This window comes from Rhipicephalus microplus, chromosome 5 (assembly GCF_043290135.1).
Source record: "Rhipicephalus microplus isolate Deutch F79 chromosome 5, USDA_Rmic, whole genome shotgun sequence".
NCBI classification, from domain to species: domain Eukaryota; kingdom Metazoa; phylum Arthropoda; class Arachnida; order Ixodida; family Ixodidae; genus Rhipicephalus; species Rhipicephalus microplus.
The window spans coordinates 15,481,467-15,506,703 of record NC_134704.1 but is presented as its reverse complement, the minus strand read 5'-3'; the positions used below and the strand labels follow the sequence as shown (position 1 = coordinate 15,506,703).

Here is a 25,237-nt window from a genome sequence, read left to right as displayed (position 1 = left end):
CTCAAAGAGCACAAATTCATTAATGATTCTCCATCACTTTCACTTTCAAACAGCACATAAGGGGGGACGCAACGTGTGGAGATATTCACTTTAATTTATGTCCATACTCGATGAAACTAGATAGACTTGTTTAGTTTGTCATGGTGATTTCAAATATGCAAGCTTTTTTTTTAACGTTAACTGGTTTATCAGATACAAAATACTGCCTTTCTATTGTTTCTGGGGACACTAGGAAGATGACCATTCAGTACGAAGTGTATGTTATAGTGTAGTAAAATACTACAATATGCAATAAGTGCAACACTGCAAACGGTTTTCAGATTGAATTATAACAAGTCATTCTACAGGTGATAAAATTCAGTGTTTGTACTATGACTACCATGAAGAAAGGCCAAATCAAATTTTGGAAATCTTTAAGCAGGAAATGAGAATCCTACTCTCAGCACTTTGTAATGCACAATTTGAGGTTTAAGGTAAAAAAGCAATTACAGCTCCAACTGTTTCAGATCATAAGATATGTCGCCAACAAGCTAAATAAGTGGCCCATAAACATTTAACCTTTAGCTCTCACTCACTGCACAGATCTAAACTGTGGATGAAATACCGACAATCATGGGCGTCAGCAGGAGGTTGCAAAAGAGGCACTTGCTCTCCTCAAGGTTCAGCAGCACTTGCCCTCACCCAAGCTACCACAGTGGTCTCCCCCTCCCCCTGCCACAATGCAACACTGGTTTGTTGCACTCCTGAAGAAAAAATCCTGGTGACAATCATGCTGACCATATAGGACTTCAGTCAGGCTGTACACGCAAAATGATAGCTGTAGATCTCAATAACGTAACAAAGAAAACACTTCTTTCTTTGTCGATTTTCGGGTCTCCACATGCCATGCCCACCCACTGTGGTGGCACTATCATCCCCCATTAGAAAATACCAAATAAACATTTCCTTTTCACTTCATATTGACAATTCTTTTTATTCTTTTGCTGCTGCACCAGTAAGTGCAGTATGATACACATTTGTAAATGTGATGTAAAACAGTTTTTGGTTTAGAAAATAATATACTCAAATCTGACACCGACATCTGAAGCTATTCATCCTTTCAGGCAAAAAAACTTAGCAAAGAAGAATGGTACGCACCATTGTCAGAGCTAGACTCGTCAACCACAACAACCATGTTTGACAAAGAGTTCACAACTGCCTGCTCTTTCTCTATGTCGTCTTGCAGTTGCTGTGAAAGGAAAGAAGACTGGCATGATAAATCACATGGATATGCACAAATTGCAAATAGTTAACGCAATGCCACAGAGTAAATAGTTTTTCAACTCAAGTTGACATACCTGCAACTTGTGCAAAACTGTAATGACGAACGGTACTTCAAACGTGAAATACTACATTTCCTAGCCGGGGTAATAAAAAAAAAATGCGGACACACACGTAAGAGGTCTCTAAGCAAAGAACGAAAAAAATGAGAGGGTCGTCTTCTTAACAACGCACACAAAAACATGATAGGTTTGCGTTTCTGGCAAGGGTGAAAACTACCTGCTGGATATCCTAGCACGGTAAGTTGAGCCCTTTCAATTTTTCAATGCTTTCGATTGGCATGCTACATTTGTAGTGTAATTTTCAAGTGCTCACTTGCCTCATAAAAGTTGAAATAAATTCCAATTTTTATGGCTGTTGGAGCTTAGCATTTTCTAAAAATTTCGACCACCTCGGGTTTTTTTAACATGCAGCTAATCTTAGTACACAAGCCTCTAACATTTTGGCATCTATTTAAAATGCGGCCTCCATGGTCACCACAGCCGAGATTCATTCCTGTGACCTTCGTTTCAGAAGACAAGCACCATAGCCACTGAACCACTACAACGGGCTAACCCCAATTTTGCGATTCTGCACCAATGTGGGCTGTATCGTTTGTTCCTTAATACATGAGCTCATCTGTCGATGAATTCATTAGCAGCATTCAGAATTTAGAATTCAAATGGTAATAAGAATTGGTGTCATTAGTATTTCATATATTATTCCTTTAGCCTGCACATTAATTATAATGCTGTTTTGCTGTTTATACGAACACCTTGTTTACTGCATACTGTTCATATTCTTTGTCATCTTGTATGTGCTTATAATCATTGCTCTGTAGAGATGGTGTTTTTTTTTTTCTCCAACTTTTGTGAACTGTATTTAAGTTCAACCCACTCCTCCATGGGCCCGAAAAGGGCCTGCAGTATTATGAAATAAATAAATAATAAATAAAGTAAGCCCTCGAGACCCTACACAATAAAGGTGGATGATATTGATAGCAGGATGATCTTAGCTTAGGTGGGCACGGTCTTAGATAGCTGGATGATCTTTTGTAAAGAAGTAAGTAATTTCTTAAAGCTCTTTTTATTATTATTATTATTTTCGTTCATATGAGAACACTTCTGGCCTCACCTTGTGCTGCTCCAGTTGTTGTCTCGCCGTTTCCAAGTCGGGCCCAACTGGCCCAAACCTGCTTATCCTGTCTTCTGTCTCAGTCAACCACTGCCGCAATGCATTTTGCTGCTGCTTCTGAAGCTTCATTAGGGCCTCTTGCAGCCTTAGTTCAAATGAACAAAAAAATTGTTTCTCATTCATTCATTAAAAAAATATAAAACCGATACATGTTACATATATTTCACTATCAATAATCAGTTAACACGAGCATGAACTACATACATAATGTAATAATCTAAAGCGCCTGCTTGTGCTAAAAAAAAAGAGGGGGGGGGGGTAATCTGAAGTAATGTTGTTAAACAAAAAATTTTATTTCCTCTTATAACTAATGGGTTGATTTGGTCATTTAGTTTTTCCTATTGTAAAGTAAAATAACACGACAGACTGAGATGGGGAACTTTCAGTTGACTCATTGACAGAGGGAGTGTGGTTATTAAAAAAGGCCTACTCCAGAACCTTAATTCTAAAGTAGTAAACTCTCTTCCAAAATTATAAATACAGCTACTGGGTAGGCCCAGCCTAGAGTATACAGTAGACTTTCAATAAATGGAAATCTATTAAACGGAAACGCTACTTGAACGAAACAACTGCCTCAAACATAATTGGTTTCCTACTTGTACTTTTGCAGCCTTATTCATCTCTCAGTAAACGGACAAGAAGCGAAAGTTGGGCCAGTTGGTGGTTCATGCTCATGGTGTAAAAACAGCGCAAAAATAGAGACAAAGACTGAAGAAACCCCTGTTGGCGCCCTGTCATCTCTTCTTCAGTAGTTGTCTCTACTTTTGCTCTGTTAATACATTCCAAGCAGCAGACGGAACTCTTGTTGAATAGAAAATATTTTTGTGGTCCCTTCAGGTTCTATCTAATGAGAGTCTACTGTATAAAAAGCAAACATAGTGATGTGTTTACACTATTTAGACACAAACCAGTTCCAATTGCATCTCGAGATCATTTTTGTCATCAGCATCATAACTGCCATCATCACAACCCTATTTATGTCTACTAAGAGATGAAAGTATTCACCAGAAACTAGCCAAGTAGATCGGCTGACAACTCACTTTGTTTGCATGTCCATGGCGCTGTGCCTGAGGCTCTCCCAGCGGGTATTGAGCAATGCCATTTGTACTTTGATTTCCTCCTTCTCCTGTGCTGATATGCCTGCTTCACGAATGACCCGCTGCCCCTCCTGAAGTACCTCGCCAACACGGCCCTGGTTTCGTGTCAGCTCTAGCATAAAGTCCTGCAGCACAAGGAATAAATCAGTATGCATGCAAAAAGATTGGTTGCAATTCTGTGCTATGTAAAACTTTGGCAAAGAATACAAACCCAATACCACTGCGAACAAAGTACAAACAAGTGGCATCTTAAATACATGCTTGCTCATTAACTTGCAGTTACAAGAAAAAACATTGAAAGAATACAATTTTGATTTGTAACAACATTTGAGTGATGCTTGTTGAAGCATTTGGCAGCACATTATTAAGACAAAACTTGGAAGCTAATATTGAAAAGTTTCACAGAAGACAAGCTTTACTTTCATGTGAAATAATCCTCCCAAAGATGGCATGAGCACATCATGCTGATGCACTGTCAACACATCAACATGTGCCACCTCTCAGAGTATTAAAAAAAACTATAACTACCTTCCACAAACACCATAAGTGTGCTTTCCAAGCTGGTATGCAATGCACTTGCACATAAAGTCAACATTCTAAGGGTTCTTAACTGTAATTTGATATCCTATGCCCAGGTGTCCATGGGCCGCTTGCAAAATCATGAATGTTGCAAGACTACATTCGCAACCCCTTCTCCCAACAGCAAGACCCCGGCCCCTTGGTGACACCAATACACATGCCTATGATGTGGCACAACTCTTGTCAGAAAACTTCCAGGACACTTCATTTCTTGAAAGTGCCTCGCCTGCACGTTATTGCTTAATCGTGTTCTATGTTTCAATCGAATTTTTCCCAAACCTCATGCAGAACTAATGTTCACTCTTTGATAGTATGACAACAACACGAACAACGTGCCGCTAAGCGCAACCCATGTCACGTAATCAGTTAGCATGGAAATATAACCAAGGTTATGTGAAATAAGATCACATACCAGATAACATAAAAACAGCATTTGTTCTTATTTAGTATAGACGAACCCGCATATATTGAACTCACTAACAGAGTATGGATTAGTTCGATATATTGTACAATTCGATACAAAACTTCTAAAATCGTCTGATATAAAGGGAAATTTGATTTAGCTGTGTTCAATATAGTCAGGTTTTTTTATTGCAAACTAAAAAATAAAACATTGTCTTGGAATTTATCTAAGGTTGCAGAAAGTAGCACGATTCAAATTGTCAGGTTACCTCATGCGTGTGAAAAAGGTCCTTCACTTGTGCCACAGTATTGCCTATGGGGGGCAAATTGAGAAGCCGATCCTCGGCTTCCAGCAACCAGGTGAGCACTTCTTCCAGGCTGCTCTGGTAGCTGATTACATTGGTGGTGGCGCCGCCTGTCGAACTGGAGCCACCCACTGCTCTGCCTTTCAATGCATGCAGGGGAGCGGCACCCTTCCCGACATCCTGGGCAACAATAGAGACCGACCAAGCATAATACTACACGCAAGGCCTCATAATAGCCCTCACTATGCCACTGCTGCAATGAAGACCACATTATCTAATGATAAAGTTTCTGAAAAGCTTGTAAACGCACGACTGGCATTGCAGGGCCTGATAATGGTGTCACCCAAGCAGTGAGCAATCATGTATTGCCAAAGTCAAATCCTAGGATACCATGTCGTATACAGCCACAGGATGCCATCAGTGGAATAGGTAGATGATCAAGCAAAGATGGAAGTGATTGGTTGCATCACCCTGGCCTTCATGAGTGTATGAAAAAAGTACCCATGAAAATCATTAAGGAAAACTGCAGCATAGCTGGTATTGTCCCATCAATGTGACAGTGAAGAAATAGACAGTGCCAAAGTTGTGTGTTAAAAACATAGCACTTTAACTGCAAGCAGTTGTTAGCCCATGGAGCAGTTGGAGAAATATAATAAACAAGGTAAGCACGTGAATATTTCTTCTTCACACTCAAATCAATCAGCAAAGGGCCAATAACTTTAACCAACATTCAAGTGCAGGCAGAATTGAAGAACAAGGCTGCAGCGATATGAGTGTGATCCATTTTAGTGTGATCCATTGTTAAGCATGTCAGCCACCTACTAAAGAAATTTTTTTTGATTATCCTTAATAAAATGTATCTTTTTTTTTTCCTGTAAGTTCTTCTTTCTTTTTCTTTGTATTTGTGAGTTCAGAAAGTGTTCTTGACATTTTATAGTACTTGTGTGAACTGTGTGTGCCCAACAATAGAAAATTCTACACTGAGGATGTTTATTCTTACACACACTCCTGAAAACTAATGAAACTTCTATGCTAGCATATTTCAGATGCAGTGAGCAGCACTCATAAAGATTCCACCAATCAAGGAAAATAAGAATAATGAGTAGTATGTATGCTAAAAGAGGCTATTTAAAGATATAATGACAATATGCAATATTTCTGCCTATACTTTGTCCACTCGAACCCACAGCGAACAAGCACATCAAAGAAATATATTTTCTTAAAAGGCTAACATATATTAGTCATATAACACTCATGTATAGACAGCAACCACAAACAACTTCACATTAATATATATCCACAAGAACACTGCCAATTGTGATATGTTTTTCTTCAGATTTTGAAAATTTCTTTTAGGTATAAAAAGAAAGAGCAGCAAGCAAATTTGGCAAGCGCACACATAAAATTGCACATACAAATCTGAAGCTCTCTTAGTGTATCTTACCACTTCCTGTGCAAATCAAGGACATAAGCTTTCACTGAACAAATAGCACAATCACCAATGACAAATTTGAATTACCCCGACCAGAGGAATTGGAGCTTCTAGTAAGGTGAGCTTCCACTGAAAGCAACAAGGCTGTGGTGCCTAATGCCGGACAGCGTACCTTTGCATCTGCCATCCTTAATGTAATATCAGCAGCAGATCACACGAAGTCACTATACGTCACAAAAAACACAAGCACACATGCTCTAGCATAACTACTCTGTCAGGTTTCTTTCTCGGCACACATGGTATAAGGTGTGACCACACAGTTTGGCTCAGAGTCGGACCGCTCGTAAAAGAAAAAGTATGCTAGACACGCCAAGACGACACAACGACATCCCTATCTCGTGTGCTCTTCTTATCAGCAGAAAGAGTGCGACCCTCAGTCAAAGCCCTCAAGCATTTGGACACTCGAAGGAGCCGGTGAGAAAGCCAAACAGTGAGTGAATACCAATACATGTGGTGTGAAGTCTTCATGAGACAAACCCATGCCTTATTAATGCCCTGATCTACTTTTACATGCGCCATGTCAATGTCTAAACAGTGCTCGTGACTAGCCTCCTAGAAATTTTTCAATTATGAATTTATGCTTTCATTGATACACTATTACTCTACGACTGTCTGCAATGAAATCTCCAATTGTTGCAAATATTGTAAATTCATAATTGCACTGATCTTACAGTGCCTAAAAATATACAAATTTAAAAAATATACACCAACGAGCATGCATGAATGTGTAAGTGTACTAAAGACGTAATAAGTGAATAAACAGCTACTCCGTTGGCCGAATTTTAACGCATGCCCTGGTGATGAATCAGATAGATGCATCAAAGCAATAGAAACAGTGCAGCTTCTTGTAAAAACACAACTTTCAAGCAACTCATTCAGAAGTGAAGCATCTGCCACGCATTATCCAAATGTGTCCAGAGCCCTTGCACATTTCCTATTCATTTAATTCTTTTTTATTATTTTTATTTTCTTTTCTTCCATGTGGAATCTTCTAATCCGATTCCCCATCCCTATTACTTTAAGTAGCATACCTGCAGTATATACACACTGGCAAAAATCCATTTTTCTAATAACAACTGTCTATCCAGAGCCAATTACTGGTTATTTGCACAGGCTCTAAACACCAAAAGAGTGCAGGGAAATGGGCTCACCTGCCGAAATGTAGTTTCACTGTCAGAGTACTCTGATGAGCTGCCCCTTCGCAAAGGGATGTTTTGCTGGTGAAGGACTTGAAAAAAGCACATGACATACATCATGACAGACTTTTTGTCGGGATGAAGAGTGTTCACATCTACAAAAAAAAAAAAAAGAAGTGAGCTCGGATGAGGAGTTTCATAAGCGGACAGTGCTACTGATGTGATGTGTTTTGAGTGACCCCCGCACTAAGTGACACTCATATGTATTTCATTCCAAACACTGCAGAGGAAGCATTTACACATTACAAGAGTACCATTACCTTCAGGATCTAAAAGCCGCTCAATTCCTAACTGTTTCTCTGCAAACTGAAATGCGTGTTCAAGACGGGAGTTGGGGTCTTTGTTCAGCAGGCTTTTGTACTCAAATAAGTCAGGCCTAGATAAAAAAAAGAAAAAAAGAATCAGTACATACGATTTATGTTGCATGCTCTCTTCCACGGAAAAGAAAATTCAAAGGACTATGGATATAAATGATATGCACTCAGGTGTTAAAACTGACCTGAATTTATGTATAATAGCATTGAATGCAAGGCCGTCAATCCAGCTTGTTGTAAAATTCCTGATGTCCACTCCAATGTACCTATAAGGACACACAGGCAACATGAGCTATAGAGTGCGTTCTGAAAAATAACACAGCTGCAACCACAACACAAATTGCTTGGTGCACCATATCTCATAAAGTGCTGGGGACCTAGTAACAATACATATTGTGATTCTCAGAAAATGTATCTCTTTAGTGCAGCTAATATGGTACAACAAACTACCATGTCAGCAAAACTATAGCAGAAAAACCGGGTAGGTTCCAGAGCCATTTTGCTCTATTGTAATAAACATGATCCTTAACGCAGTTCATTTATGTAAACAAAGCACAAAGTTCTCTCACTGCAAACAACAGATGTAACTACTTTCAGCAGTCTATATTCAAGGTAGACATCATTTGGGGATAGAAATCTAAATTTGATCTATAATTACATTCTCATAATTTACCTGGTTTAGTGAGCAGGAGTAGTTAATCTGGTCAAATCATGACCAAAAAAAATGACAAAGCTAGAACGCTCCTTTTTCCCCCTTATTTTTCTGTTGAAAATTTCATATTGATTTCATACTGTTTTCGTGAGTAGTAACTTCACATTCATAAGCGCACTAGATGTGTATTGACCTAGCAGACTTTTCTAGCAACTATCAAGCAAAGACAAAAGTCGGTTTTAGAATTTTGCTTTTTATTAGCCGCAGCTCCTACACGGTTTGCATATGTCTTTGAATTATGATACATTGGAATGTGAGACAGTGCAGTGAATTTGTTTCTCAATCATCAAGCCCATCTATTGAGTGGTTTGCCATTGCCATTAATGACCAAGTTAGTCGAATTTTTCTTGAGAAAACAACTGATTTATCTGCTTTTGCTGCTATAACCAGTCATTGCACTGCCAAAAGGTAGTTCTTCCAACTGTAGATATGAGTTCTGTATGAAACATGAACTGCAACCTGCCAATGTGTCTGCGAAAATGAGGATATGGGCCCAAACAAACTGAACACTAGAATGCACAACACGATAGCTGCATAATCAAACAGACCCTTTGGTGACATCTCTGCACCATGCGAGAAGAGTCTTCTCCAAGTTCGTCTGGTGAACATCACTGGAAGCCCTTTTCAACACGCCGTGTACCTGGTGCAAACAATGTCATAAAAGATAAAATGATAACTGTGATCAAAACCTGGCAATGTCATGCATGGTATGCAAAGAAAATTGTGCTCAGGTATTACAAGTTAATCATTTTGCTTCATGAGACAGCTACACTCTATCTCATACACAGCAGGCAATGCTAGAGATGTATTGCACAGTACACAATTGCAACTATCGTAAATATGGTGCCATATAGAAAATATATATATACCATATATACCATACTTATATTTCATGTAAAGTGTCACACATCTGAACCCATTTAACATTAAGCAAGTAATGCAACATTTATGCTATCAATAACCAGAGCACGCTACTTGCAATTCAAAATTTTATATGTTTAATAGCAAATAAAGCACAGCAGTGCACAAACAATATTTAATCTGGTGTAACCTTCCGCATGGAAGTTGCAGCTGTATCGTCATCATCATCGGCCTGAGTACGCCCACTGCAAGGCAGAGGCCTCTTCCATGTTCCACCGATCAACCAATAACGTCTGCTTTCTGCTGCCACGTTATACCTGCAATCTTTTTAATCTCATCGGCCCACCTAACTTTCGGTCTCCCCTTCGTGCGTTTGCCTTCTCTGGGAATCCAGTCAGCTAGCCTTAATCACCAGCGGTTGTCCTGCATACGCACCACGTGCCCGGCCCATGTTTATTTCTTTTTCTCAATTTCAACTATGATATCCTTAACCCCTATTTGTTCCCTGACCCACTCTGCTTTCTTCTTACACTATGATCTTCCTAGGTGTAACCTAGGAAGATCATAGGTTACACCTATGATCTTCCTTTCCATCGTTTGCTGCATTGTCCTCAATATAAGCTGAACCCTCTTTGTAAGCCTGATGGTTTCTGCTTAGGTTGAGGTTGTATTATATCAAACTGTAATAATCAGCTGTATTGTCAGCTGTATTATATCAAACAGTTTCTTATCAGAAAGCAATGCAGATCATAACTGCCATGTGAAGAGCACATGTGAGCTATGTCAGTACCACCTGCTAAGCATGACATACAGCACATAGTAAACAACTGTTGGATTGACAGCTCCCAAGTAATCACTTAGCAATCCTAAGCATGCGTTTCGACATTAAAACTGTTCGCAAAGCTTTTTACTACTTTCCACAAGACCAAGTCAAATTATTGGCATAAGTGTGCCACAATGCAATAGTACAACAGATGTCACAAGCCTCACAGGACTTTTCACATACCTGCCAGTGAAGGATGATGCTCCAAATAAGGCCTAAGGTGAGCTTTGGATTGCCATCGACTATGTCGTTTGTGCTGATATTGACAAGCTTTACCTGCGTGAAGAATAACAACTTCAAGAAGAATGCTACAAAAACAACACATACAACTTCAACATGTCATTGCGATATATATACATATATATATATATATATATATATATATATATATATATATATATATATATATATATATATATATATATATATATATATATATATATATATATATATATATATATATATATATATATATATATATATATATAAATTCAAAAACAACTGTTTGTTCTGTCAGTCATAAGTGATACATGCATTCAACAATAGCTTCTTTTCCCCTGAGTGCACATAACAGATGTAAGCCTGCACATTCTTATCAGTAATGGTTAAAGGCATGCACCATGTGCAAAAAAAAACTGCTGTATAGTAGACCATGAAAGATAACTTGCAAGAGTAAGAGAAATGTAAAGCTCACACACAATACAATAGCAACATAAAAAATCAACTAATAAAACAAAACAAAACAAATAAAACAGGACAAGACAGATTTCAATGTAAAGCAGCACTGCCTAATGGTAGTAACTACTCAGTTCTCTTCTAGTGACTTTTTATGAGCAACATTTGACTGTTCAAATGATAGCCTCCATGTAGCTTTCTCTGCAAGGAAACTACCACAGCTATGTTTCTACGAGTGTTGAAGATTGGGCGAGTTGGTTCGTCGTACTTGAACTGGTATAGCGCATTACGGGGAAGAAGAAACGGCCGAGCAGACCGACACAAGAGGACAGAGCCTTGTGTCGGTCAGCCTTGTGTCTGACCTCTTGTGTCGGTCTGCTCGGCCGTTTCTTCTTCCCCGTAATGCACCATACCAGTTCAAGCTATGTTCCTCCAGCCCATAATTGTAAAGGTTGATCTACATGAAACACCCATGCTGCAGATCATGAAATAAGAAAGATGCAAACTCACATTGTTAGCTTCCAGCGCTTGGAGTGCTCTGCTAACATTGTTGATATGATGAACTCTCAAGTTCCCTCTTTCTCGTTTCTGTCAAAACACAGGAACAATTCAATTGAAAACACGAAAAAAAAAACACTCCTGGAAAATCATGGCATGCAAGAAACAACAAATACATGTAATATAGCATGAGTGCACTTTCTTAAGCACGTGCAATCCAAATTAGGACATGATTTCTGGTGGCCTCTTTCTTCTAGTGGATAAGCAATAGCTAAAGCTTCTTGTTTTATTAGGTATACTGCATTTGCAATGTGAAAGCAATGTGTTATAAAAATGACAACCTGATCAGCATTAAGAAATCCCATCCCATTTTTTCATAAAATATTCCCTTCCTACTTCTTATGCAACCTTTTTCAAGCAGGCCTAATTCAATTTATGCAACTGTATTGGGTTCTGCATTGATATACGTTACCTATAAACTACTTTTTTATAGTCCTTTGACTTTCATTATTGTTCCTAGCACAACAAAACTCATTGCATGGGAAATGCAACAAGATGTTCTCTTCACTGTGATTTGATTGTGTGGAAAACAAGCATGAATCTATCGTGAGCATATATATAACTGAATGAAAAAAGTTACAGCTTTGCTGAAAAAGCAAAACAATGAACGTGATAGCAACAAATCAGATGGTCACACGCAGAATGGCAACCATATCAAAACATTCCCCGCATTTCTCACGCACAAATGAAGCACGAAACGTACTCACAAGTACAAATGAACGGGAATAAGCGTCTCAGTTGTTACTTTGCTGTGTCTGAAAAGCGTGCTCTTTTCGCAAACTAAGACTGTGCAACAATTGCAGTGACCTTTGAGCGCCGGGTAACTACAACAAAATCGTTCCTGTGAAAGCCCAAGGCCAGCCAAGATGTATGATCCTCTTCACCACGAGATAAGGGCGCCTAAGCGAGCCTCCACCCCTTCCTCTCCGTGGGGCAAAGTATGCATCGGAGATGAAAGCGTGTGCTGCCACGTCATGACGATGTGACGACATGCGCTCATTGAGCCATCTTGCTGGTAATGCTGAAAACATGATAGCCTCCCCCCGAGATGCCTGTCACCAGCAGTAAGAGGTAGATATAAATAGCTTGCCGTTTGAACGTTGAACAACATGCTTCTCCATGGCTCAGTGGTTAACACCTCGCACTAACCTTTCAAAGGTCCCACGTTCAATTCCGCACCAGAGTCTTTTTGTGGATTATTTTTCTTTTTTGCGTTTTTATATCTATAGATCTATATACCTATATGGTGAGTGACGGTGACACCCACGTCGACACCGACGCCGGTGGCAAAATTCAGCTGAGTGTCCATATAATTGCTATCGCAATAAAAGCTAAATGTAAAGAATAACCTGCTTTCTCTGTTCTGGGCATTATAAGTTTAGCTAAACGAACACGTTGATAGTAGTTACCACACTGACCAGGACAGTTGGGACCAGCAGGTAGACAACCATGTAACGTAAGAAGGTAGCGATGATTAAGAGTTAGAACTAGAGGCCGAGAAGGAAGAAGTGAGAATGAAATAAACATGATGTATGAGCCACGTCACGTCTCCCAGTCATCATAGCGTCACACGAGTCGACAGGATAGAGACCTGCCTGCCCCTTCATCAGTCGCTCATCATCTACGCAGTTCTCCGCATGACATCCTGAGCATACATAGACTACAGTGCAAGCGCCTGGCATTACGCATCGACCATCATCATGTCAGAAGCATCTCCTGACCTTCCCATCCCCAAATACACCGGAGCAGCGGACGATGAACCCGTACAAGACTGGTTCGACCTGTTCGAGCTCCACGCTACCGCTGCATCTTGGTCAGAACGGGAGATGGTCATCAACTTTACTGACTACATCTCAGGTGACGCATTCAAATTTTACCTCACCCACATCTTCGAGAACAATGAGTCTTGGAAAAAGATCAAAGAAGAAATGATCACCTGTTTCAAAGAATACTATGAAGACCTGTCCATACTTCATCAGCGGAAGGCTTTTCAACTCCCCCATCACAGTTATGCGAAGTCTTCCTGCAGTAAGCCTATTTTCCAAACGAGACCTCAGAGAAAATATACCACCATTGTACCAACATATGACTCTTCCGAAAAAACGTCACGCATCCGAACACCGACTGGTAACTTGCACGTCGCAACAGACAAGGTAAAGCCTCCGTATACCGAAAGGAATCTAGACTATTTCGCCAAAAGACAAAACCTAAAGCCAACTTTCCCAAGAGCAATGAAATCGGCATTATCAACGTGTTCACTGCACCACAACACCTCACATGTTACTGGACCACCCGAATGCCTTTATGCTTCGCGTCACACACAAGGCCGAGACGGTTTCGAACCTGTGACGGCATTTACACGTGACGAGCTGGTGAACCCTCACAATACCAGCCCACACCCTGATGTTCCGGACCAGGGTCGTTCGACAAACACTCTCAGTCTAATCATGCTGCAAAAAGAAAAACATATGCCATCAGAACCACCTGAAGGCATGTCTCTTGTGCTCTCATCGTCAAGTGATAATACAAATATGAGTCAAAGCACACCAGAAACTTCGAATCCACCAACGTCGTCGCATTGTCAACTGACAGAAGCATTTACAATCAATGATGACTCACAACCATCTTGGGAGCTTTTTCATCAGTCTGTCACGATGGTTTCATCGCAACACAAGCCCAGCAGTACTGTATCGACTACCGATACTGTACTGCTGATCACATCACCATGCAAAGAAAAGCAGACTCATGTTCCTGAGCGATGCCCATCTGACCAACTTTCACAACAAAAGGAGCAATTTCAACAAAGGCAACTCCACGAACCCCAGGAACTACAACGGCTACTTGAACAAGAACAACGATCAAGTGAAACCTCCTCACGAGTACACTTGTGGCTTAAAGGTCATAAGAGACAACAGCAATTAAAGAAGCAAAGACAAAGTCAATGCCTAAGCCATCATCACAGAAAGCAACGTCGACTAAATTTTCCGCACCAGTTCTCAAGGCCGTGTCTGCGATCCGACAAACCGAGAGAATGCCACAGAAAGTTACGAAAAAGGCATGAAGCTACCAGGTATACAACGGAGAAAAAAAGACACGCATGCCGACTAGAAGCAGAGCGTCTGTTGCCACGACGGCGCTGGATACGATGCCAAAGACCTCCGTCGATTCAATGCTCATCATAGCGTCCCAACCATATCAACGAGAGCCCACATAAGTGATGGATAAGAGAATGCAATCTTAAGGAGACATTCCATATGCAAAAAATGCAAGTTTCTTTTTAATCAGATATTTTTCATTTTTACTTGTTTTCACAAGTTTAGTTTCTCCACTTCTACAACAACAAAAACTAAAGATTGTAATTAAACTTGAAGTAGGTTAAAATCACTTTTAAGGACCACAATGTAGCTACTATAAACAAAAGAGAGCTCACTGTCTGACGGCTTGCCACTGCATTTTCCATAAAAAGTTCGCTAAGGACCGTGTTCAAAATAAGCATGATTGCCAAGCTTTCATGATGGATGAAATCATCTTAATAAACACATTCTTTCCACATAGATGAGCTCTAACTTACACCTTTAAAATGCATTTTTTTTCAAGATTCATTTTCAGACAACTTCTTGAGTTTGGACATGATGTTTTTAGTACTTCTGATAGGTTGATAGAGATGAAATTTCGCCCATATATTTCTTAACATGTGAAGGGTGAAACTTGATAATGCCTGCTATCACGAACTTAAAGTAAGCAATCAGTATGGGGTAAGAATTCTAATAATTCTCACACTACAATTTGTCTTGTCTATTAAATAATCTTATATGCACTGTCTTGATAGTTATTAATAATCTACAGTTAATATGAAGCAATATGAGCTTAGGAATGGCTTTGCACCATGAACGTTTAGTGGCATGAAATGTTTGTCTAACGGGTGCTATACTTTATACATTGTCATGGAACAAATGAAAACTGTCCACCTTACTATAGAATTAAGTGCATGTTTGAAATCAGCATAAAAGCTTATGTATATACAGCAAAAATTTTATTGCCCTAGGCTACAGATTAATGCCACTTTTTTTTTTCAATTCGCATTTCCCCTTAAACAAAATGTTACTAAAAACAGTCTCTCAATCCCTTTACAGTCTGTCAATGTGAATTTCAATTAAGCAAAAGAAAGAAGGTGTCATTCTGTTATTTAAGGCATGAAACTATGAATGAGGAAAACGGTAAAGTTTCCTCTACGACTTCATTCACTTTGATGAATTCATCAGAATTGGTTGCCTTATTCTGTGTCCTACTACTTCCAAGAGCTCTGAAAAAAAAAAAAAGAATGAGTTTTCTCCTATTAGTGGGCTACCTTTTAAAATTCCACAATCACCTTACTGCAAGTCGACACTTCGTAAGGGAGAAAATACGCGAAAAGTAAATGCAAGTAGCAAGGCCACTCTGAAGTTCCCACACAGAGTGTCATGGTGTCAGATTTTGATGGCATTTGCTTGGTCCTGTGTTGTTCCCTATTAGTAAAGATGAGGTGCATTGCCTTCTGAGGGGGCCATGAGCTTAACATATCAGGTTCCAGAAAATTTCGTTGGGCCGATGTGACCAAAATACAAAAAGTAGAAGTCAGGCACAATAATTTCCTTGTAAAATTTTTTTAAAATAACGCTTCGACCTTGACTTCTACCTTTGTTAATAAACCAACAAAGGTGAAACTAAGGAAGGTAAAGCTCTGAGACTACAATTTATCTATTTAAACAGATTCATGGTTTCATTTCCATGTCTAATTCAGCAGCACACAGTAATCTGCAAGCCACCCACTTGCCTTGGATTCTACAGTAGCCATCCTGGAAAGACATCATGTCTGATCCCGCATTTATAATGTGTATAGCTCACCACTAAAAGTTGCACGCCACACTTAGATGGATTATCCTTTTATTCCTCTTTTCATGAAAACTACTTCCGCATTGCAGGTTTCTGCATGGCCGATCTGTCTCACATCTGAGCAATTAACTTCTAACATGTCACTACTTCGTGCACCTTGTTTCACTAGACAACTAACCTTTGGTAATTTGAATTTTCACAAACTATTCAATACTGCACATGGTGAAGGTCTGTTACAGTTCTCTAGTAATGACATCTGTAATGTTATTCTTTTCTATATAAAAATGACATGATGGTTTGCCAAAGCACAAAAAAACACCATTGAGAAGAATTAACAGATCTCTGAATGCAATATCATATGACTAATTGGGATTTTCAGTGCACATATAGGCCTGATAGTTTTTCTTTTTCCGAGTTTTTCGTGTGTGTGAAATTATTTTCTATGCTGTGCTGCTCACTTAGTGATTATTTATTCAATATTTGGCACTATATACTGTCATAATATTGTGCTTAATTAAGTTGTGCTTCATTAAGAAGTGCCATAATAAAAATGTAACATTTTTGGACCTAGGCAGTCCTATGGCTATGCGTTCACACAGTGGTTGCAAACTTTGTGTAAAAATAAATAAATAAAATTCAACTGAATTCAATTCAACTCACTAGCTGCTGTCCACAGAGGATTTCCAGCAGTGTGAGAAGCCTAGTTCCATCTCGAAAATCTTGAAAGAGGTCGTTGACAAGAGGCTGGTCGGCCTGTGAACAGGTGAAGGCAACGGGAAAGGAGATAAGGAGAGGCATGCATGCTTGCTTTATCTTGCTCCCGAACTCACAAGATAGCGCCGTGCTCATTCATTGTGTTTTTATTCGCAGAAGTGACATACCTTGGCGAGTTGGGAATTGATCCACTTTGTAAATGTTTTTCGCTGCACATCTTCTCGTTCGTCTGCACAGAGAAACAAAACAGGCAACAGTAAGAAAGTGAACCAATATAACATTAAAGCATTGAGAAGAAGCAATGTCTCGAAATTTATATGCAGGAAGCATAGCTATAAATCAAGACGAAATGAAAAAACACAGGCCACTGTACTATGTCACAACTGACCGTTTATTTTCAGGCAGCATATATACTCAACCACTTTCACTGTCTGGAAAATTTCGCCTAAAAGAATAAACACTTGGTTGTAAGCCAGCACAGCTGTCTGTGTTCTTTTTTTTTTTTTTCATCTTACAGTGCTGTCTTCTGCATATAATCATGAGCAAACTAGCCCAACGTGTACCCTTCTGCAGCCCTAACAGCGCTGAGAATTGCCTAATCACTGCATATTAGAAGTAACCTGCTCTCGAAACACATTGACAAGACGTTTCGTCCCCGAACACAAGTTTTATTAATAAATTTTCCCAGAAACTGTGATGCTGGACTTGAAATGTGACCACAATTACCCGGCTCACATACAAACAATTCTATTTGCATATATATATATATATATATATATATATATATATATATATATATATATATATATATATATATATATATATATATATATATATATATATATATATGCCCCGCCATGGTGGTCTAGTGGCTAAGGTACTCGGCTGCTGACCCGCAGGGCGCGGGTTCGTATCCCGGCTGCGGCGGCTACATTTCCGATGGAGGCGGAAATGTTGTAGGCCCGTGTGCTCAGATTTGGGTGCACGTTAAAGAACCCCAAGTGGTCTAAATTTCCGGAGCCCTCCACTACGGCGTCTCTCATAATCATATAGTGGTTTTGGGACGTTAAACCCCACATATCAATCAATCAATATATATATATATATATATATATATATATATATATATATATATATATATATATATATATATATATATATATATATATATATATATATATATATATCACTGAAATTAAACATCACTGACACACAGCTTTGACTGCGCCTAGTTCAGCTCTACATTTGTTTAACTCATATGTTCGAAAAAATGCAAAAATGCTGTGTGCTCCCATCTTTGGTACATGAGAGAGACACTACTTGGGGTCAGAATGAAGATTTGGGAATTTAAGAAACTACAATAAGTTTAGGGAAAACCGAGTGGGACTGTACTGGATTGTATGTGATGCAATTATTATGCTTTGGAAAGCTTTGCTAAAGTAAGAGGGTCAGAAAATCTCCAGGAAAGTCCTTGAAGATGTGGTTTGTTGTGAAGCAACAAGTTACTACTGTAGTAACTGTAGTAAGCGACAGTATATACTCTTGTAAGATATATACTGTAGAAAGCTACAGTATACTACAGTTTGTTCCTAAGCGGGAGAAATGAAAAATGCACCCTTAACGTATGGTTTCTATGGTGCTAACATATTTGTCTCCCCAACAAGCTCCAAAGTGGTACAAGTATAACAGCTTGTTATCTGACCCTCACTTATGATCAGTGTTTATAGCTCATGCGACTGTAACCAAAGCTCATGGAATTGTAATCACTTTAATAATCAAACATTTTGATCAACATTCAAGATGCTGTGAGGTTTTTTTTTTTTTTTTGAAGATATTTACTGCATCAAAAGCAACCTAGTCTCAGTTAAACGTCTTCTCTAAGGAAAAAAGCAGCAAAAATAGCAGATTAGGCCACAAGGTCGGGGATTTTCATGTCAAATGGGAACAAATAAAATAGATATATTATGTAAAAGCAGAATACACAGGACTACTCCTACTATGTATGAAGGCCTGTAGTGAAAGAAAAGTGCCATCTCTTAGATAGCGCTACACGCAGGGGTTTCTGTGTAATAAAACAAGAAGTGCTTGTTGTCTTAAATATGAGCGCACACCTGTGTGAATCTAAAAACACAGCTCCATTGTATGCGCATTGCAGGCACAGAAGAAAAATGAGGTTACATACATATTAAAAAAAAATGGTACACCAACCACAATACTCTTTGAGAAATGCTGTAGAACGCTAATCAGGATCACGTATGCTATGAAGCCAACGTACGCAAACTACAAGCGAAAGCAATTAAGAGCATTTTGTATCGCGAACTTCGTCCTAGCCATTCGTAAGCAGCGCCAACAACAACTAACGATCGCAGGCGCACTGAATGTACTACGTGCTACAATATAGCTATATTTGCATGCAGACATCACGTCGTGTTTACACCGCAGGGCACGAGCCAACGCCTCTAGCCGCTGGCGTGTACGTGAATTGTGCGTCGACCGCATACCGCACGTGTCCGTGACAAAATTAAGCGTAGTTAGATTGCACTTAAATTCCGGGGAATCAATGCGCGCTAACGCGCAACCACCTGTTCGCAGAATTTCTCCTTGCGCTCACTTTGTACGTCGCCAAGAACGATATCTCCCACACGAAGTGCATCGGATCGAAAGAGACATTTATCGCAGTGCAAACACACTATAGTGCCGCGACAGGTGGGACGCCACCTAGAGAAACCGAAACAGACGCTGGACACAGGCCAAACCAGAACGAAAACAATCTCGGTAGGCTGACAGCAGCCCGCGATCGCGGCAGCACACAACTTCCCGTTCCGTGCAGCCCGTAGAAGCCCGGTTTTTTTTTTTTTTTTTTGATGCGCTAGTTGAAAATTCGCGCACGCACACAATGGCCCGTTGCGTGGAAAGAGGGACACATCTGCATCAATTTGAACGTCAGCCAGCGCATGTTTCTCGACTCATTGACGGTTCTGATACGCACGCTTTTCAATGATCGCGTATTTTTCTCGGCCCGGGTTACCACGCAAAAAGTTCCGAAAAACTGGCAAGAGCACCGTCAACAAGCTCAGATTCGGCTAATCGAATCTGCGCTGCCAACTCATCTTTCATTAAAGCCGGCGAACTTTGTTTTTACTTCGCACAAAACGGAACCAATTAACTACCGACGCCGCTGTCTCCGAGCTAGACGCGGCATCAAGGACAGTGAACGAATCGAGCGAAGCATCGCGAGCTGCGAAGGCCCGACAGAAACCAGTATCACAAGCGTTATCGTTCAAGTGCAAACTTCACCCCGCCGAGACGACGGGAGAAACAAGCACAACGAAATCTGAGCGCTGCAAAAACCAGCAGAAAGAAGTCGCGCCGCGCAAGCGAACCAGCCCGCTCGGGAGCGGCACCACCATCGCACTCACTACACGGGACAGCTCGCAACGCTTGCAACTCACGCCGTACACGGCAAGAAAAAAATGCTAGGCGGTGTCGGCGGCTCTCGTTCCGTGAATTCTTCTGCGCTGCGCGCGCTGACAGGCCCGTGAGCCGCGCCATAGCGCTTACCTGCGACCGGTGAATCCATGTCGTGCACATGTATCCTGGACAATGTAGTACCGTGCGAGACGACGCGTAGGAAGGTGTCCGGTGGAGGTAACCACGCGGTTCGCACACACACGAGCAGCCCCCTCGTTCGGCGTCGTCGGCGTCCGATGGAGGAGGACATGGGAGGGCAGGTATCCCTACATGCCTTGCAAGCCAGCGGGCGCCCGACGGCTGTGCGAATACGCGACCGCGCTATAACCGCGCGTCGGCTGCGAAAACAGCTGACCGCCCGCGCGTCGTGCCGCTTGCGAGTTTACAACTACACGATGGTCGCCGCAAAATGACAAGCTTGCGGCATTTTAGTAGAGTCCACACGGAAGGAAAAGGCGATTAGCGTGATGCCCCGCTGAACTGTGCCGCCATGCAGCTCATTAGGAGCAGGTGGTTGGATAAATAAAAATAACACGCGTGAACGGATGACAGAGCCGAATGTATTTCGAAGGAGTAAATGAGAAGCAGTAAAATATACTTTCGACCCGAAGAGCACGTGTTAAGCGAGAATTATAACGATGGGAAAACAGCTGTGTGCCCTAATATCGTACCTTCGGAAAGCGCTTGCCTACTGATAAAAAAACAATTATACAAATATTGTCCACGAAGGCAGTAACAATATTACTCCACCTGAGAGTTCCCAATTGTTTTTTCCTCAAATTATTCAGGATAAAATAATTGTAACACTTGGAGGCGCGTGTTTTCGTTTCCTACATGGTAAATATTGTTTATATTTAATTTACTGTCAAGTGTTGTGATCACGATGTGTGTAGCAATAAACATAAAAATATTACAATAGGACCCTTCCATATATAGCGAAAATCACCATTATTTCTCCGTAATATCGGCGCGAGTTATGTTCCTTTCGTGTCATTGAAAGAAGCTGACGTTCCACACGCATTCACCATAGGTATCAATGTCGAATCGGCCTTCTCGTCACGAACTTACTTTTTTCAGGCCCTGACGCAAATGAGCTAATTATCCGGTGTAATAAGCTATTGAACAAGCTTTTCTTGTGGTCTAGCAAAAATTTATTGAAAATTAATCCACTGAAAACAAAAGCCATCGTATTCCGAGCTAAAAACAAAATATTTTCATCAACACAAGCGTTAGCTTACGCAGGTGAACACATTCGTTTTGTGGATGAACATAAAATTCTTGGCGTCACGTTTTCATCAAACCTCAGCTGGAACCAACACGTCGTTGACATCTGCAAAAAAGCCTCTAGTGTAGTTGGTGTGCTAGCTCGTTGTAGATATATCTTACCCGCAAAGGTGAAACTGCAAATATACCATGCTCTTTTTCTTTCGCACATAAATTACTGCAGTTTGGGGTGGGCAACCACGACAAAAACGAACATAATGAAACTTCAGACCGTGCAGAAAAAAATTATTGGACATGTCGCTAATTTGGATTATTTGTCATCAACACAACTTGTGTGTCGGGACTACGGTATTATTAAAGTGGAATATATGTATATCTTTCGCATTCTGCAATCCTGCTATTTCTCTTCCATTTCGTTTAAACAATTCATTAAAAACACCGCATGTCTAACTGCGAAAAATGTTTTGTTAGGAACAAGAAGCAGTGATGTTTGGTTTGTTCCGAGGTTTCGCAATAATTACAAATCTCAAATATTGCAATACAATTTACCAATGATTCTCAATAAATACAGTCACGTAAACAGTTTCTCATTAAAAGAACTGATCCTTTTTTGTAAATATAGGTTAACTTTTTCACGTTCTAAAATGTGCTGTCTGTACGATAGTACAATTTCATTTTTCTTTCAGTGTGTGCATCCATGCTGTACCGAATAGGTTATATGATATAATTCTGTCTGTATAATTTTGTCTGTCTGACATGTGATGTACATTGTATGATGCAGCACATACACAAAGAGCAAATTTGTATATATCTTCCCTGATATTTTCATCATTTATTTATTATTTTATCTTATTTTTGGCAATAATGGTGTTATGGTTGCTGGATTTTTCTTTTGTTTTTTCTTTGTTTTTTTTCTTTTTGCTCGCGTTCATGTAATCTTCTGTGCTATGCTGGTATCTGGATGTTTCGTAGGAATATATATATATATATATATATATGTTTTTATTACACCGTATTTGGTATTGTAATGTTAGCTTATGGTCTTTATTGTTACACACATCTTTTGTCATTGTCCCACCTGCCTTGTATAGGGTTCACTGGCCTCGTCAAGCTGTCCATAAACAGCTTTTAGCCAGTGAACCTCTCCAGAACCTGTTTTTTTCTGGGAAAATAAAAATGATTTGATTTGAAAAAAAATTATACATTTTTTTCTGCATAGCGGCAGCTTTAGAGAATTGATACATATTTGTCTATCTAACAACAACATTCTGCTAAGTTAAGCCATTCCTTCATGTTCCGCTGCTCCAAGTCACACAAACTTCCCCGTATAACAAATTCAAGCTACGTGGTTTAATTGGGTTTTTGACTTCCGTGAGTATGGCTGTCAGTGTTAAGGGCTATTTATTTTCATTTTTTGTTGTTACATTGTTATTCTATGGAAGACGACAGCAAAATACGCGTGTTCTTGTTCACACTTCTTGTTTAAGTATGAACACCTTGTATCCTTCATTACATGCTCCCCGTTCACTCGGCTGATTGATGCAGCGGTCGGCCATATAAGGTAACTGTGCATCGTGCAAATGCCTATATGCGGTGTTCTACAAAGTGAGGCTGGGGCAGGAGGAAGTGCGGAGTTGGGAAACGGAGAGGCACTTTACCGGTTAAATTGGCGGTTTTTTCACAGTGAAGCTATTATGATTTTCGCATATGTTTCGTTACGAGTTCGTAAGTACTATATGCCTCTACCTTTCTAGAGCGTGCACAGTACTGGATGTTCCGTACTACGCCGAATAATTCCCATTCAGAGACATGAAAATCCCCTATTTCGGAGAAAGTTCCCTGCAAACGTTCACGAAATTCCTAGCATATTTCCCTGCAAAACAGTACTAATTTCCGCCCCATTCACGCACACACATACTATAATTACATGTGTCTCAAGTATACTGGCGACTTTTAAAATTATGACTAGCTCCTCCACTGCCACACAACAAACGCATGATTTTATTAATTCATATACTGTTAGTACACTGCACGTTGTGGCCTTCAAGTCTATAACACCATTAACGAACTATGAATCACTCAGCGTAAATGTCAGAAGCAAATATCGAAGGCTATGCTTACGTGGTGCACGCGCCAGAACCGATTACAGCATATGAAGGCGTACTGCGACCGCTAATTATCGGTTGTCATAGAAGAATTTACCCATTCCTGAAATTCCTTGCAAGATCACGTATATTTCATTTTCCCCTTTGGCTCAAAATGACAGGCGAAAAATCCTCGAAAAGGGGAAAATTCCCTGCACGGAACATCACTGAGCTGCGTGCAACGCAGTAACTCTGCCTGCAAGCGCCCACTTCTTCATCTTCTTCAACTTATGCTGCGCCCGGAGCACGTTCTCAAGCGAAGTCGATTTGTCCGGCGTGGGATGCAATAATTCAAATGGGTGAAAGAAGGAGTACAAAGGAAAAGAAAGAAAAAGAAACGAAAGTATATAATGAAAGAGAAGAGTAGAAAGGGTAACAAGACGGGGAAATAAATAGATATAGAGAGAAAGATATAGAACGAAACAGACAAAAAAGATAGAAAAACAGAGAAAACGGGAAAGAAAGAGAGAGGGGGAGAGATAAAGGAAGAGGAAGCGAGAAGTGCATAGAGAGAGAAATAAACGGGAGACAGTGAAAAGAAGCGTACAAAGAGGGAGAGAGAGACATAAAGGGGTAGAAAATAACGGAGAGAAAGGTACAAAAAATACAGAGATACAAGGAAGGCGGTCCAACACCGTTGTTCCTCCATGCTTGGCACAACCAGTCAGAAGCCCCCGGCAATTTCTCCTTACTTCGGAGGTGGATAAACGTACAAATGAAGCGAAAAAAGTAGAAGCAGCCAGCTGTCACTCACATAAGAATATGCCGTCTAAACATTAATGCTGTCCAAGAGAGTTCGTGACGTGTACCAGCATTCTATTTGTAAGCGTTTGTCATTTGTTTGTTTCCTCTGAACGCACGCGTTCTGGCAAGATTGGCAACAAGTCAGATTGGGAACACCAGTGAGAAGGCAATATCATAAAGCAGAGAATTATTTTAACCTTCTGTGGGGACTTTCCTACTCTACACGACGGTGGATTCAAACTTGAGGAGTAAGGTTCGGAAATGCAGGCCCAAAAAGCTCTTAGAGGTTCCCGTAGCCGCGGAGACTGGTTCGCGAGAAAAACGGTTCAGTACTTGCTGTTTTCCTTTAAGAATTGAATACTGCGCGGCATCAACCAGGAATCGGGTGAGTGCTCCGTGATTCGATTTGATTGATTGATTGATTGATTGATTGATTTACTGATTGATTGATTGATTGATTGATTGATAGAATGATTGATTGATTGATTGATTGATTGATTGATTGATTGATTGATTGATTGATTGATTGATTGATTGATTGATTGATTGATTGGGTTTAAC

The 25,237-nt window shown here is 40.2% G+C and overlaps 1 protein-coding gene across 9 annotated transcripts in view; it reads right to left on the bottom strand.

Moving 5' to 3' along the window:
- Dys (Dystrophin) overlaps window positions 1-25,237 on the bottom strand; it is a 462,180-nt gene that overhangs the window by 326,795 nt on the left and 110,148 nt on the right. For 8 of the 9 annotated variants that reach the window (XM_075894910.1, XM_075894913.1, XM_075894908.1 and 5 more), the window contains 12 exons: window positions 17,261-17,322; window positions 17,040-17,132; window positions 11,460-11,537; window positions 10,458-10,550; window positions 9,139-9,230; window positions 8,064-8,144; window positions 7,825-7,940; window positions 7,520-7,659; window positions 4,841-5,056; window positions 3,534-3,715; window positions 2,434-2,578; window positions 1,138-1,228 (listed from right to left, as the gene is read on the bottom strand). In XM_075894910.1, coding sequence (XP_075751025.1) covers window positions 1,138-1,228; window positions 2,434-2,578; window positions 3,534-3,715; window positions 4,841-5,056; window positions 7,520-7,659; window positions 7,825-7,940; window positions 8,064-8,144; window positions 9,139-9,230; window positions 10,458-10,550; window positions 11,460-11,537; window positions 17,040-17,132; window positions 17,261-17,322 — 1,389 coding nt within the window. Of the gene's footprint in view, window positions 1-1,137; window positions 1,229-2,433; window positions 2,579-3,533; window positions 3,716-4,840; window positions 5,057-7,519; window positions 7,660-7,824; window positions 7,941-8,063; window positions 8,145-9,138; window positions 9,231-10,457; window positions 10,551-11,459; window positions 11,538-17,039; window positions 17,133-17,260; window positions 17,323-20,654; window positions 20,785-25,237 lie in introns of those variants that run through there. The other variant, XM_075894915.1, reaches the window with a different exon arrangement.